This window comes from Leptonotus elevatus, chromosome 4, assembly GCF_054856555.1.
Source record: "Leptonotus elevatus isolate MCC_2025b chromosome 4, RoL_Lele_1.0, whole genome shotgun sequence".
NCBI lineage: Eukaryota > Metazoa > Chordata > Actinopteri > Syngnathiformes > Syngnathidae > Leptonotus > Leptonotus elevatus.
In genome coordinates, this window is record NC_141242.1 from 5,462,430 (window position 1) to 5,475,145 (window position 12,716).

The window sequence follows — 12,716 nt, forward strand, 5'->3', positions numbered from 1 at the left end:
TTTTTCCTTACCATGCTGCATAAAAACAAACAACATACACTGCAGGGAAATATTCAGAAGCTACCGTATGTGTATTCAGCATGTACCACTGGAAAAAGTGAGACACCCAAGCCTCAAATAATCCTTTGCTTCAAAATGTCACCTTCATGAGAAAACCAATCCCTGATGCTGAGCGGAGTACTTTAACCGCTCCCCTTTACTGTGAAGAGACGTGACAGAGACACGAGCACGTTCATGTCTGTTTCGTCTCTTGGACTTCAATATGTGGGACACCAAATCTCGCTTCAAAGCCCAGGTATGATCCTTTATTATATGCTCATTTCTTTTCTTCTGGTAGAACACACTGAAAAAATGTAACTGTAGTCATCAGAATGGAGTGGTACGATACCTGTCCATCAGCTTGGATTGCGACCCAAATTCAGCTCAAGGTGATGGGAATACATTCATATATTTAAAAAAAAATGAATCCCTTTGATCATATACTGTATGTCTACGATTTATTGGTTGTGTTCCGTCATACCTGACCCAAGCATGAGGCTGCCTTTATCACATCTCACGCCTGAAGATTCTTCACGATCCTTCCTGGGGTGTGAAATGTTGACCGCCCGAGACCACAGAACCTTTAGACCAGTGGAGCTGCTCGACTGGCTCCACGGGGCGCATGACCTGGACTTGCTGGGACCCATGAGCTACGACATGACTACTGCGCAACTGGTAAGAAGGTTGAAATGAGCTGCTTTCGAGGAAACATGTTTTGTGGCGCATGCCTCAGAGATCAGAGGTTCTGGTTTCAATTCTCAGCTACTCTTGCTTCCTTTCACATTCCAAAAACATGCATGTTAGATTCATTGAAGACTCTAAATTGGTGTGACTTGTTGTTTGTCTATCAACCTCTGTGATTGGGTGGTGGCCGGTCCAGGGTGTGCACTGCCTATCGCTCAAAGTCACCCTTGTGCCTTTTGTGTAGTCACAGCAATCAGCTTTTGAACTTGAAGAGGTTGCTGGATTGCCCCAAGTTGAAAAGAGGTGGAAAAGTGGCAAACTTAATGACAAGTAAGTGAAGTTTGTTGTGTTTGTCTCATTTTACTTTAAAATACATTAATGGCAACAATGTGAAAAGCAACAGGTTATATATAAAATACAAATCTAAATAGCAATACATTAATATCCCTCCATTACATTGCGGTGGTTATGATCCGTATCACCAGGGCAATAAGTGAAAGTTCTGTTTAAATACTGCCTAGGCCTATTTTAACAGCATTTTTTAAAGGCCTTTATAGACACTTTTAATAATATATGGTGACAGCAAGAGCAATGGATAAGTACTTATTGTAGCACTTTGAGATCTCTGGTAGATGTAAAGTGTGTTACAAATAACATTTATTATTATTATTATTCTACGTGTAAACAATTTTTTTTTTCTAAACTAAAATACTTATTGTCTCACATTATACATCAATAATCATGCCCAAAATTGTACATTATAAAATTTAACTGTAGTTGTCACTTTCTGTGGGTGTAAAACTAAAAAGCAGGATTGGAAAGGATTTGATATTCAATAATATTCAACAAAAACTAGGCTGTGCTAAAATACTGCCTGTAGTTTTCATATTTTTTCGGTATCATTTACAGCCTCAAACTAAATAGTATGCCGCCATTTTGTGGTTGTCAGTGGAATTACAGAATTACACTTATTAACTGTATGGAATAAATAAATGAATAAATCAGCAAAACTGCGGGATTGCAAACCCAGAACCCGATATACAGAGCGTGGTTACTGTACTACTTTCAATTTAAATGTTGTGCCTCTATTTTTTACTTTCAATCAAACAACTACCATTTTTCTTTTTATAGCAATGAAAGATAATTATCTCTTTTTTAATTACTTACAATCCTTCTAACATACACTGCTATAGCCTAATAAGTCATATTTTAGTGTGGAATTTGGAAAAGTTGATTGAATTAAATACAATTATTTCCCAATGGAAGCCTTTTTTAAGGACCCAATGGCGGATGTGCCTTGAGAAAGGGAGCACATTTGTTAACCCAAAGTGCAGGGAACTTTGAATCACTGGGGGGGGAATCATCTATTGTTTCACTTTGCAAGGGTCATTCAGCTGCAAACGGATTTGCTGCAGATGTGGTCCTCTTCTGACAGAAGAGGTCATGATCAGCTTGTCTCTTCTGAGAAAATTCTCAGATCACAGAGAGAAGACAAACAAGTATGTAAGGTTTGGCTATGTTGCAAATAAACGTGTCAAAGTCTTAGTAAAACAAAAACGTGAAATCATATGGATTCCATCCCGACACTAGTGATATGTGCAAACTCTGACCTTTATTTTGAATGTGTCTATGATTCCAGATGGAGAAAGGCACACAGACACTCACAGAGGTCATTTTTTTAAGCAATAATGGGTACACTTTAATATATTTATTTGTTATTGTTGTATTATCTGAATTATCCATTGTTGAATTAAAGGAAGAGCAACTCAGTCAATTGCGTGAGTCTGTGCAAGAGGAGCCGATGCAATTGACGCAAAACGGGCAACTGCTAAGGTGGGCCCGTCGAGAGGAAGACATCACAGGTTTATGTGTCTTTCACTTGATTCAATAGTCTGCCTTTGCTGTCGGCAGGAACTCACCAGAAGCTGAAGAAGTAGACAAGCAGGGGCTGCTGCATCAGCGTTTGTGTTTAGAGACTGACGTGTCTGAATTGAAGAAGAAACTGCAAACACAGAAGGAAGAACACCAAAGACAAGACGCACAGAGGGTCCGGGACATTGAGGAGGTAAAAGCCGAAGCCTTGCACTGGAAGCAGAAATGGCAACATGTGGCTGTGACTTTGCAGTCTGCGTTCAAGGAACTGGATGACCTCAAGAAGACTAATGTAAGATCCTGTTTCATTGAGTTGGAGTATTTTATTTCATTGGCTCATTAAAATAATCAAAGAATAGGAGAACTACGGAAGCGTACTGCATTCAATTGAAAAAGAAAAAGGCTCCGGATTTATGACGAATTTGTGGGGAAGATTTGGGGTTTTTTTGTGTGTAATTTTTTCCCCCTGTTTTTCAGATTTTTTTTTCTGTTTTACTGAATATTTGTTTTCTGTCATAAAAAAAAATCCTGAAAAACGAGGTAAAAGAATATTCAGAAAAACAGGAGGAAAATTACTCATAATTTTTTTTTAAATACAGTATTCAGAAAAAACAGCGAGGGTGGATTTGGTGGGGAGAAATAAAATAATTTTTAAAAATGGGGGAAAAAAATACTCAGAAAAACAGAAGCTGGTGCTCTGTTTTTTGGAGTAATGTTTTGTTTTGTTTTTTACCTCTGAACTCCAAGTGACTTGTTGAAGACTCGCTAATGGCAGACACTTTCCCGCATACCTCCAACGTACCTTCATCTATATCACTTAGTGGCTCAATTAAGGTAGTAAGTACATGAACATGTCAATCGGTCGGCATGATTTTAATAAGATGACAGTTAAGTTTCTACGGAAGCGTATTGCATGCGGGAAAGTGACCGCCATTAGTGAGTCTGCAACAAGTCACTTTGAGTTCAGAGGTAAAAAAAAAAAGATATCTATTTTTTCTGTTTTTTTAATAACCCCCCCCCCCCCCTGTTTTTCTGAATATTTTTTTTCCCGGTTTTTTTTGAGTAATTTTTCCTCCTGTTTTTCAGAATATTTTTTTTTAAAACAGAAACAAATATGCAGTAAAACAGAAACAATAATATTTAGAAAAACAGAACATTTAAATAAAAAAAAAAACACCGCTCACCGGGCATCACAACGGCTGCCAAGTCGCCGTCACTTGCCGAGATGCTCGTTTGCTCATGCAAAATAAGAATTGGTAGTAGGCTTGCAAAATTTGGTCTCTCTGAGCCACCGTAGTGTGCATATCCTGCCTGCTTCTAACGCAACGATTTGACCACTAGATAGCGCTAGGGATCACCGAATGCCCATTCATTTCAGAGTACAGTGTTAAAACTCGCCCGTGGGATCATTTTGCAATTTGTGTATTTTTCCTTTCAGTTTGTAGTTGACAGGCGGAGCCTGCATCAGGGCTCAGTCTTGATGCCAGTCTATGAGGAGGATGAAGAAAATGCAGAAGCTGCACCTGTTGGCACAAACCTCATTAAAACAAGGTTTTAAATGTAAGGATGTAAATGTCATCATGTGACCGAACCGAACCGAAAGACAAAAATATTAACATAGTGGAAATCCTGCCTGACTCCACATTGTGGTTATTCACCTTAACTGACCACAAGCGAGGATATTTAATCAATTTGGCGTTAGCGTCTGTAACGGATGCAAATTAATATCGTTAATGGCCTAATCGCAGCACGCAGATGATACCAGCCACCGCTCATCCATTATGCTCACGCATATGTGCACTAATCCCCGCATTAATCAACCAGGGGTACAGTAAATGTTCAGGGGTGTCTGCATTAACACACTCACTTTTATAATCTCACACATGACCCACTCTCTCGTGAATAAACTGCTGGAACACGTCGATGCAGGCATAGCGTTGCTTCTCTGCTGGCCTAAAACACTATCGTTTTGTTTCACTTTTATGTGCTGCACACTTCACTGAATCAGTATTTTATTTCCCCACTATTATTATACAGAACGTGCGTCACTGGAGGCCAGCGTCTCTCAAACCAGATGGCGTTTTCCTGGCTCAACGTGTAAATGTCAGCACTACTGAAGAAGACGGAACGAGAATGAGCTTCAATGTGGTTGATTATTTATAATTCAATAAATACAGACGTATAGCGCTACAAAAAAGGGCTTTTTAGTCGGGATAATCGCACAAAAGCAATTTGAGGGGCTTGCCTTTAAACATTTGAATAATGAAAGATTAATTTAAGGGTAAAACGTACTAGTTTGCTTTTACTTTGAAATGCAATGGATATAATGAAAACAAATCCACACACTGCTGATCAAGTCAGGTTTTTGTGATACTGAAAAAAAAACGAGACAAAGATAAATCATTTCGAAAGGGTTACAACCAATTATGTGATCAATAACATGTACAATTCGATTGATTTTTGTTTTCATCTTTTCAAGAGGGCAAGTCCAAATAAGCAAGTTTTACCGACAACGTGGCTGTGTTCAGTCACATTCAAATTCTTGAAAAACAGCGCCATGTAAAGTGTGTCTGATTAACCCCAATTAAATCTCAGCTGTTCTAGTAGGCTTTTACCAACATTTTGTCAAATTGATCTGGGGTTAATTATATCAGAGGAGCATTTTCAAAAGGTGGCAGGTGTGTGCTGGCTTTCATTTAACATAAATTTGAATGTGGTTGGATAATGCTAAACACAGCAACATGTCAAAAATGTTAAATGTTCACACTGGCGCAACCAAATTCATTTGCACAGGTTTTAGTTCACAAAGATAGAGAGTTTTGAAATGGTGTATCTTGACGTCAGTTTTTTTTTTAATATTGTGAAAACATTTGAACAGGGGTGTATTGTCTTTTGATATATATAATCTCCTGAACAGCATCCCACAGCTAAAGAAGTTAGCACTTATTACGTGAGATGATGTAAAACGACAAAAAAAAAGAAGAATTTTCCTTTTCTGTTTGAAGTTATTTTTATATTTAATTCATTTTCTGCAGTCATGTGGTTACTTTAGACATGCATTTAAAAAAAAACATTAGAAAAGCCATGTTTGTTGTTATTGCATTTGTTGTACTTTAAAAGGACTTTCAGTGATCCTAGCGCCATCTAGTGGTCAAAGAATAGCATTAGAAGCACGCAGGAGCGCACACACACTACGGTGGCTCAGAGAGACCAATTCTTATTTTGTGTGAGCAAACGAGCATCTCGGTGAACGATGGCGACTTGGCAGCCGTTTTGAAGCCCAGCGAGCGACGCCGAAAGCGATCCGGAATTAGCCGGAGCAGCTAACAAGAGCGGCTAGCGGGAATTAGTCGGAAAACCATAGGCTGAAGTGGCTAACGAGCGGCTAGTGGGAGGAGGTAGTAAAAAAAAAAAAAAAGCTAGTAAAAGCAAGCGAGGGAATAGCAGAACGTGACAAGCGACAGGCCCGAATCACAGGAGTTAGTGTCGACCACCTGCAGGCCCGAGCCGAGGAGGGTAAGCTGCGGTCGACCCATTGGGTCCGACACTCGGTGAAAGCACCACCAGGGCTAACTACATTTGCCAAGTTGTCCTTTGGGCATCCGTAGCAGGAAGATGGCGGCGAAACATGGCCGCTCTGATAAGGTAAGACTACAGCCATGTAATATAAATAGTGATTACTAGACCTAGGATTATAAAAATACAAAATAAATGTTTCTGCAATACAACATATTTTTTGTATATTATTGACATATACAGTCGTTTTTTTAAAATTAATGATTTGTTAGTTCACCACTAGATGGCACTAGGGATCACTGAATGTACCTTTAACATGAGCAACACACATGTTGAAACATCATAATAAGGCGTTGTGGGCACTTGATGGCAAAAGTGACCTATTTAGAAGGTGGTATGTTGATGGAGATCATATACAGTACGTGTTGTCCAGTCTGATATGTTTCGAGGAAGGTTGTGGCTGAACAGTGTGCCAGCGCGACTGCTCCCCTTGCAGGCTGCACGTGTCCCTCCAATGAGCACGTCCCGCATCCGCCGCCTCAGCACCGATGAGGACTCGACCGAGGACTTTGCATTGTGACCGCGCGTGACTCTGTCATGTGGGAGAGGAGGAAATCCTTTCAGCGGCCAGTTCAAATACAAAAGACTGATAAAAGATCATCGTGTCAAAAAGGAATGGTACCTGCATGATTATAAACTCCAACAGGAGTGGTAATTGACTGATGTCTCCTGGAGGGAGATCAAACAGGAAGTAGGAGTTCCACACAGCAAACGAGGCCCCTTTTGTTTGCCTGCTGCTGATCGAGAGTCCCTCGTGATGTAATTTGATCACCACCTGGTAATCTGTATAAAAACGCAGATTGTCAACGATTCGGGAAGAATAACGACACCAGACTTTCTCACTTTTGGTGGTTGTATCGACAGACTTCAATAAATTTGCTTGCATTTGTTTCGTAAATCCCCACAAATAAAATCTTGACTTTTTTTATATTATAAATTTAATTTATTATTTATTTTATTCTACTTTTTATAATTAGGTGTGTTTGATACCACTTTTTTCAGACTGATACCTGTACGAGTACTCAAACCTTAAGAAGTCACAGATACCGATACCAATTACTGATACCATTAGTACTTCCAAAAAATAAAATTGCTCCCATAAAAACAATGACAGATCATTTTAAACAAAGCTCTATATAACCCAATAAAGCATATTCCCTTGAAATTGCATGAAATTAATGACATTTTTCCATTCTTCTAATTTCTACGTCCTGATTATAAAACAGCCACAAGAGGGCAGCCGATACTGGTGTCAGCCACTGTCGTGAGTACTCCTACCTTGAAATAAGGCCTGGTATCAGCCAGATACTTGGAGACTTAAAACTTATCTTAAATAATAATAATAATAATAATAACAATAACTTCATATTTTGATGTTAATTTCTTGCGCGCATTTCTATGACAAAATGATTGAGTTGGTCCAACATAAGCTTATTACTTAGCTACGAAGTCATAGTTGGCTGCTCACTCGTGGATTCTGCATGCGGCATGATAAGCTTCCGTATCGCTGTGGAGGATCAAGAACACTCTCCTCATGCTTATCTCGCTAGTTAAAATGGTATGCAAACTACAGTTGTACACAGCATTCCGTTTTGTTGTGTAAATATATCCATGAGATATTTGACCTCCATCTAATCAGAATTACGTGGCGTCCTGCACATGAAATAGAGATGATAGTGGCTGCCCACTGCCGTGAACATAATGCCCAGACGTGCTAATGCAAATAAAGGATTAAGAGGTACGCTGGAGATTGGAACACTTTGCTATGAGGATTGCGACTAGTAACAGATTAAACCACAATGTCATTTAAAAAGGGATGATCTCCCATTTCATTCAGGTCCCGTAAAACATCCCCTAATCCCCTTATCATTAAAAGCAAAAGGGAAATATTTTACCTCTCTCCCCACCGCAAGGTGATCCCCGTCCCTGCAGCTTACATAACATCTCAATGCATGATGTCAGGAGGCCACGGGGGTGACAAGTTCAAGAGGCCAGACAGATTCTACCTGGTGCAGTGGATGTGTGAGCGAGGTTCTCCAGGTTGTCGGCCCTCAGGACGGCCACCTTGAGCCGATGCGCGTGAGGGTTATAGTGCAGCAGAATGAAGATCTGCGGAGGACAGCTAAGCTCCTTGCACATCTGCACATCCTGGTGCATCTGCAGTAAGGGCACACGTTCAGAGAGAGAGAGAGAGGAGAAGGAAATGTTTAATGAGTTTTACTGGTTATTGACAATTCCGAGCTTACGTCACAAATCAAAATGGCGCTCAACTCATTGAAAGGAAGCTCTCCCGCTCATTGAAAAGCATTGTAATTTGATTTGTGTGGATTGTGGGCTATATGCCACGCACTTCCGGTGAAAGTGACGTGTGAACCTATGTAATTCCCATTAAAATTGGTGTGTTTTCCAATTGATCCCTGCGCGATTTACCTCCCTTTTCTTTGAAGTACTTAAGTCGTGTCATTCTATTACAACAGGAGGGGGGGCTGTTGTTTAAGTTATAGGTCTGCTACACATGACTGGATAGTTGTCTGCTGTGGCCGCGATCCACTGACGTCGAGTATCCTCATGCGATGTAAAAAAACAAACAAACAATCAAACAAAACACGACACTACAGTGGTCGTTGTACGCTGCCACTTAAATATCTTCACGTTTTTCATTCGTGATGACTATCTGATCTGATCTTTTGTCTCGTAGTATGTAACGCTCATGCCTATCGCATTCGCAAGGCTCGCAACAAAATAACGGGAAACAGAGTAAGCGCATGACAGTTTCCGCCGGAAGTCCCGCCTCCTCCTTGGCATCTACCCCATTTTGATTTAAAAATGCGATGAAATGTCCTTCAACTACTATAACAATCTGCCCTGATTTGTATGCTACTCACTAGCAAATGTAACGTAATACGCTGTTTGTTTTTACCTTGTATATAGGAAGCATTTTCATTGCGTTCTGCGGAAATATCAGAAATGCCCGGATGTTCAGAATTGAATTTATTTATTTGCTATCCAACTAGGGTGCTGAATTGTTCATTCGTTGTCCATTGCTAAGTTTGTGAATGTCACATAACCAAACTCAGATGATAGGTGAGCTATGATTGGTCATTATAGTTACCTGAGCAACCGTGATGTCATTTTTAGTCGACAGCAAGTGGCAAAATGGCCGCCCCCTCGGATGAATAAAAACAGGTGCATTTTATTGCTTCATTCATATTCCACAAACGCAATATTAATCAGACTACTGCGTTTAGACTATTGGGGCTGCATAGAACATATTTTAGAGAATATTTTTTGGTTGCATTCTAAAAAGAGAATTATTGAACCAATTTAAGATTACAAATGGAATTTTTAACTAACTTAAAAAAATAGCTTCAATTGGTAACACACGATTGAATTAAGTTAATCCAAAAATAATATATTGGCCAACAATTCTCTTTTTAGAGTGTGACTTAACTGTTAACCAAGAAGGAGTCTGTTCCCAAACAAAAATCAATACGCTACTTGACAAATGCCAAACCAACACACATAAAATGGGGATATAAGACTTGCACTATAGGGTTTTTTTTTACCCAATAAGAAGCAACATCATTCATATGTTGAACACAACCTTTTTGGGCGTCCATTTGTTTGAATGGAGTTCTTTGGTGATGTGAACCTCATGACTTGCATTCCAGTCTCTTCCTCCACATTCAACCTGCAGCTCACCCAACGCGGTCGCGCCTGTCAGTCTGTGTGCATCCTGCGCGTGCGCAGCGATTCTCAGGGTGCACCTTTGGAGCTCCTCCGCAGAGTTGACGTTTAAAACCAGGACTCGGCTGGGGTTGCTCTGGATTGGCGCTTGTACGAAACAGGGGTGGAGAGGCGGAAGGCAGGCCTGAACCCACACATCGTCCAACCTGTGAGATGACCCTGCGAGGCCGAGGACTGTGATCGTGAGGGTTCGTCTATCTGGGGAGAAGAGGATCGTGAAATCGAGGTGGGGCGTCGCCGGTATCGACGGTTTGCGGCCGGCACTGGAGCCGTAATCCAATGAAACCAATGGGATTGGTTCCTCCTGGTATGATCTGCAATCGCCAGTCACAGTGCAGCGCCTCTGCAGAGCCTTGGAGAGCAGTTTGGGGAAAGAAGGCAGGGAACCATGGCTGCCGTCTACGGGTTTATAAAGGGCTGGATGGCTGAAGCGGCGCAGTGAGAAAAAAGTCTTGGAGCGCTCCTTCCGCTCAGATGCGGAACTCTCAAAAGGGGCGGGGCTGTCGAACGCAGACGGGTAGTCCATCGTATCTCCGTCCAGCTCGTCGTCGTGAAACCCGGATGACGGCGGAGGCGGCGCGCAGTGCTCTAAGGCCGCGGGCTCAGCTGACGTCCCTCTGTCTTTGTCCTCATCGCGGCAAATGTGACTCCGCCAGCAGCACAGGAAACATCCCAGCAGCAAGCACAGACAAAATGTGATCAGCCCAACCAGAAGGAGAACTTGAAGGTGAACTGTAGACGGAAAACACAAAAAAGGTTTTGGGACAAATGCCTGCAGAATGAGTTAAAAAAAAACGTGCTGGCTTTACCTTCAAGTTGTTTGGTGAAGAGCACCTGCACAAGAAGCCAGAAGAAGAGAACCACCACGATGACCTCGATCATCCCCTTGCAGCAAAACAGCATCACAGACTGCCACAGAGGCTGGCCCGGATGCTCCTCGTCGTGATAAGGCATGGCGGGCCGCCGTCGCACTTGCCAGCCAACCAACAGCTTCAAATTCCAACAACTGTCAAAGCATCTTGACACAAAAGTAGGATAGGCCAATACTTTGCAGTACAAGGCTAGAGGTTCTTCCTTGGGAGTAAAAGCACACAAAAAACAAGATTATCGTAGTTGCTCCCGATAAAAGTAGGACAGTGAGTTCTTGGTCTCGAGTGGGTATGTCAGTATTATTGTGATCCAGAGGGTGGGGTCTATGGGCGCTGATCTCCATCTCTTAATGCCTCCCACGGTCTCTGTATATCTTCTTTCCTAGCCGACACCATACCAGCTGTCGATCCAGCAGCATAATAGCCTATCCTGACAATAAATCCCACAATCTGTCCCCGCCGCCCATGAAATCTTTGTTGCGGAGACGCAAGTTTGATTCATTCCATGTCATTACGTAATTAACCCTCCTATTTGGTCGGTTTCTCAGGAATATCAATAATGTTCCCGGGTCAATTTGACCCATGGATTTAATGATAAAAAACATATCACAATAAACATGAACCACTTTCATTGCAAATATTTAAAATTAACCGTTTTTTTTAAAAACAAGTTTCATCATGAAATGCTATTTGTAGTCTTTGAACTTTAAAATGGGTCGATTTGACCCAGGCTATGTTTAATGTTCCAAAGGCATTCCAATAAACATTCGTAACCATTTTAATTGAATATACTGTATGTCAAAGTGAACCATTTTAATTGATGAGTTTCATAGCAAAAAAAAAAGGGCTACTCATTTGTATCTTCAACTTTAAAATGAGTCGATTTGACCTGAGCTATGTTTAACGTTCCAAAAGCATTCCAATTAACATTCAATTAAAAATAGGCTATAGTCTGCCAATGAGACATTTCTGTCTAATATTTATACTTTGTAGTTTTGCACTCTTAAAATGGGTCAATTTGACCCAGAATGTTTAATATTCCAAAACCAAGCCAATAAACATTTTTTTTTATAGCTTATTATTGACCATTTTCATTGCTCATGCAGTACATCAAACATAACAATGTCTTAGTCTGTTGACATTAAGTTTTATAGCAAAAAAACTGTTGGGGTCACTTATCACTATCTTTTTTTTAAATGTATTATTATTATTGTCTGTTAGTGCTAAGTTTGATAGTGAATAGCTAACATTTGTTCTTTAACTCATATTTTGAAAACCTTTAAAGTCGGGTCACCACTATTTTAAAACATAACCGGATTAAATTTGCTGGAATACATTTTTGTTCTCATGTCACGCCTTGAATAGGATTACACAACAGGTCACCTCACGAGTAAAGCAAATAAAGCAACAGTTTGAAATTCTTGGGAGTGTAAACAAAGAAATGACACACAAAAAAAACACCCATGAATCATTAATCCCATCAATAATGTAATACGATATTTGCATGTTTAGGAACAAATGGTGTACTTCAAATTGACCGTTATTCTATGCACAATAAGTAACCATTTACTTTATTAACTGTTGGGAGGCATGCACCAGTTTAATCTTTGAACGTAACCTTGTTGCATTGATTATCATGAGGATGGATCTTGCTTTGGAAAGCAGAAAATACAACATGTCGTGTACTGATTAAATCATCTGAACTCTCTTACCTTGGCCCGGTTACCCTTTAAAATCCAGTTTGTCTGTCAAGTCTGTTATTGCGACACGGATTTGCGAGCGATTTGTTAAAAATTGTCTGGGCACTGAAAAGGTTTCATTTGCACTTTGACCTCAGTGAACTTCTCTTTGCTACATCAGACAGTGGCTAATGTGTTATCCGTTTTTTGTAAATAGAAATGTAAATAAATAAAGATGCTCAGTGTCGCC

The 12,716-nt window shown here is 40.5% G+C and overlaps 2 protein-coding genes across 4 annotated transcripts; one reads left to right on the forward strand and one right to left on the reverse strand.

Annotated features, from left to right (window-relative positions):
• The first annotated feature begins 148 nt into the window (after positions 1-148).
• Positions 149-7,068, forward strand: LOC147175120 (uncharacterized). Of its 3 annotated transcripts, none has more exons than XM_086074747.1 (10): positions 149-295; positions 364-428; positions 531-714; positions 968-1,053; positions 2,108-2,222; positions 2,363-2,556; positions 2,635-2,788; positions 2,849-2,887; positions 4,034-4,155; positions 4,633-7,068. In XM_086074747.1, exons 1-9 carry the CDS (start codon positions 263-265, stop codon positions 4,151-4,153), a joined length of 990 nt encoding a protein of 329 aa, XP_085930873.1. In that variant the 5' UTR covers positions 149-262; the 3' UTR covers positions 4,154-4,155; positions 4,633-7,068. The 3 variants fall into 3 exon arrangements, with proteins under 3 accessions (XP_085930873.1, XP_085930875.1, XP_085930872.1); XM_086074749.1 differs by having other exon boundaries at positions 2,363-2,392; positions 2,480-2,556; positions 2,635-2,887; XM_086074746.1 differs by having other exon boundaries at positions 2,635-2,887.
• Positions 5,428-12,599, reverse strand: LOC147175121 (synaptotagmin-11-like). Its single transcript, XM_086074745.1, has 6 exons — positions 12,500-12,599; positions 10,728-10,992; positions 9,776-10,650; positions 8,178-8,328; positions 6,794-6,954; positions 5,428-6,703 (listed from the first exon to the last, which is right to left on the reverse strand). The coding sequence occupies exons 2-6, from the start codon at positions 10,870-10,872 to the stop codon at positions 6,521-6,523; spliced, it is 1,515 nt and encodes a 504-aa protein (XP_085930871.1). The 5' UTR covers positions 10,873-10,992; positions 12,500-12,599; the 3' UTR covers positions 5,428-6,520.
• Positions 12,600-12,716: the final 117 nt, after the last annotated feature.

Excerpts from the sequence above, each read along its gene's own strand:
- LOC147175120 (XM_086074746.1), top strand. The coding sequence starts at position 263 with ATGTGGGACACCAAATCTCGCTTCAAAGCCCAG. Across the intron at positions 2,223-2,362 it reads CACAGAGAGAAGACAAACAA|ATGGAGAAAGGCACACAGAC; the intron begins GTATGTAAGGTT and ends CTATGATTCCAG. Across the intron at positions 2,557-2,634 it reads CAAAACGGGCAACTGCTAAG|GAACTCACCAGAAGCTGAAG; the intron begins GTGGGCCCGTCG and ends TGCTGTCGGCAG.
- LOC147175121 (XM_086074745.1), bottom strand. The coding sequence starts at position 10,872 with ATGCCTTATCACGACGAGGAGCATCCGGGCCAGCCTCTGTGGCAGTCT. Across the intron at positions 6,955-8,177 it reads TCACACATCCACTGCACCAG|ATTACCAGGTGGTGATCAAA; the intron begins GTAGAATCTGTC and ends GTTTTTATACAG. Across the intron at positions 6,704-6,793 it reads TGGAGTTTATAATCATGCAG|AGTCACGCGCGGTCACAATG; the intron begins GTACCATTCCTT and ends CCCACATGACAG.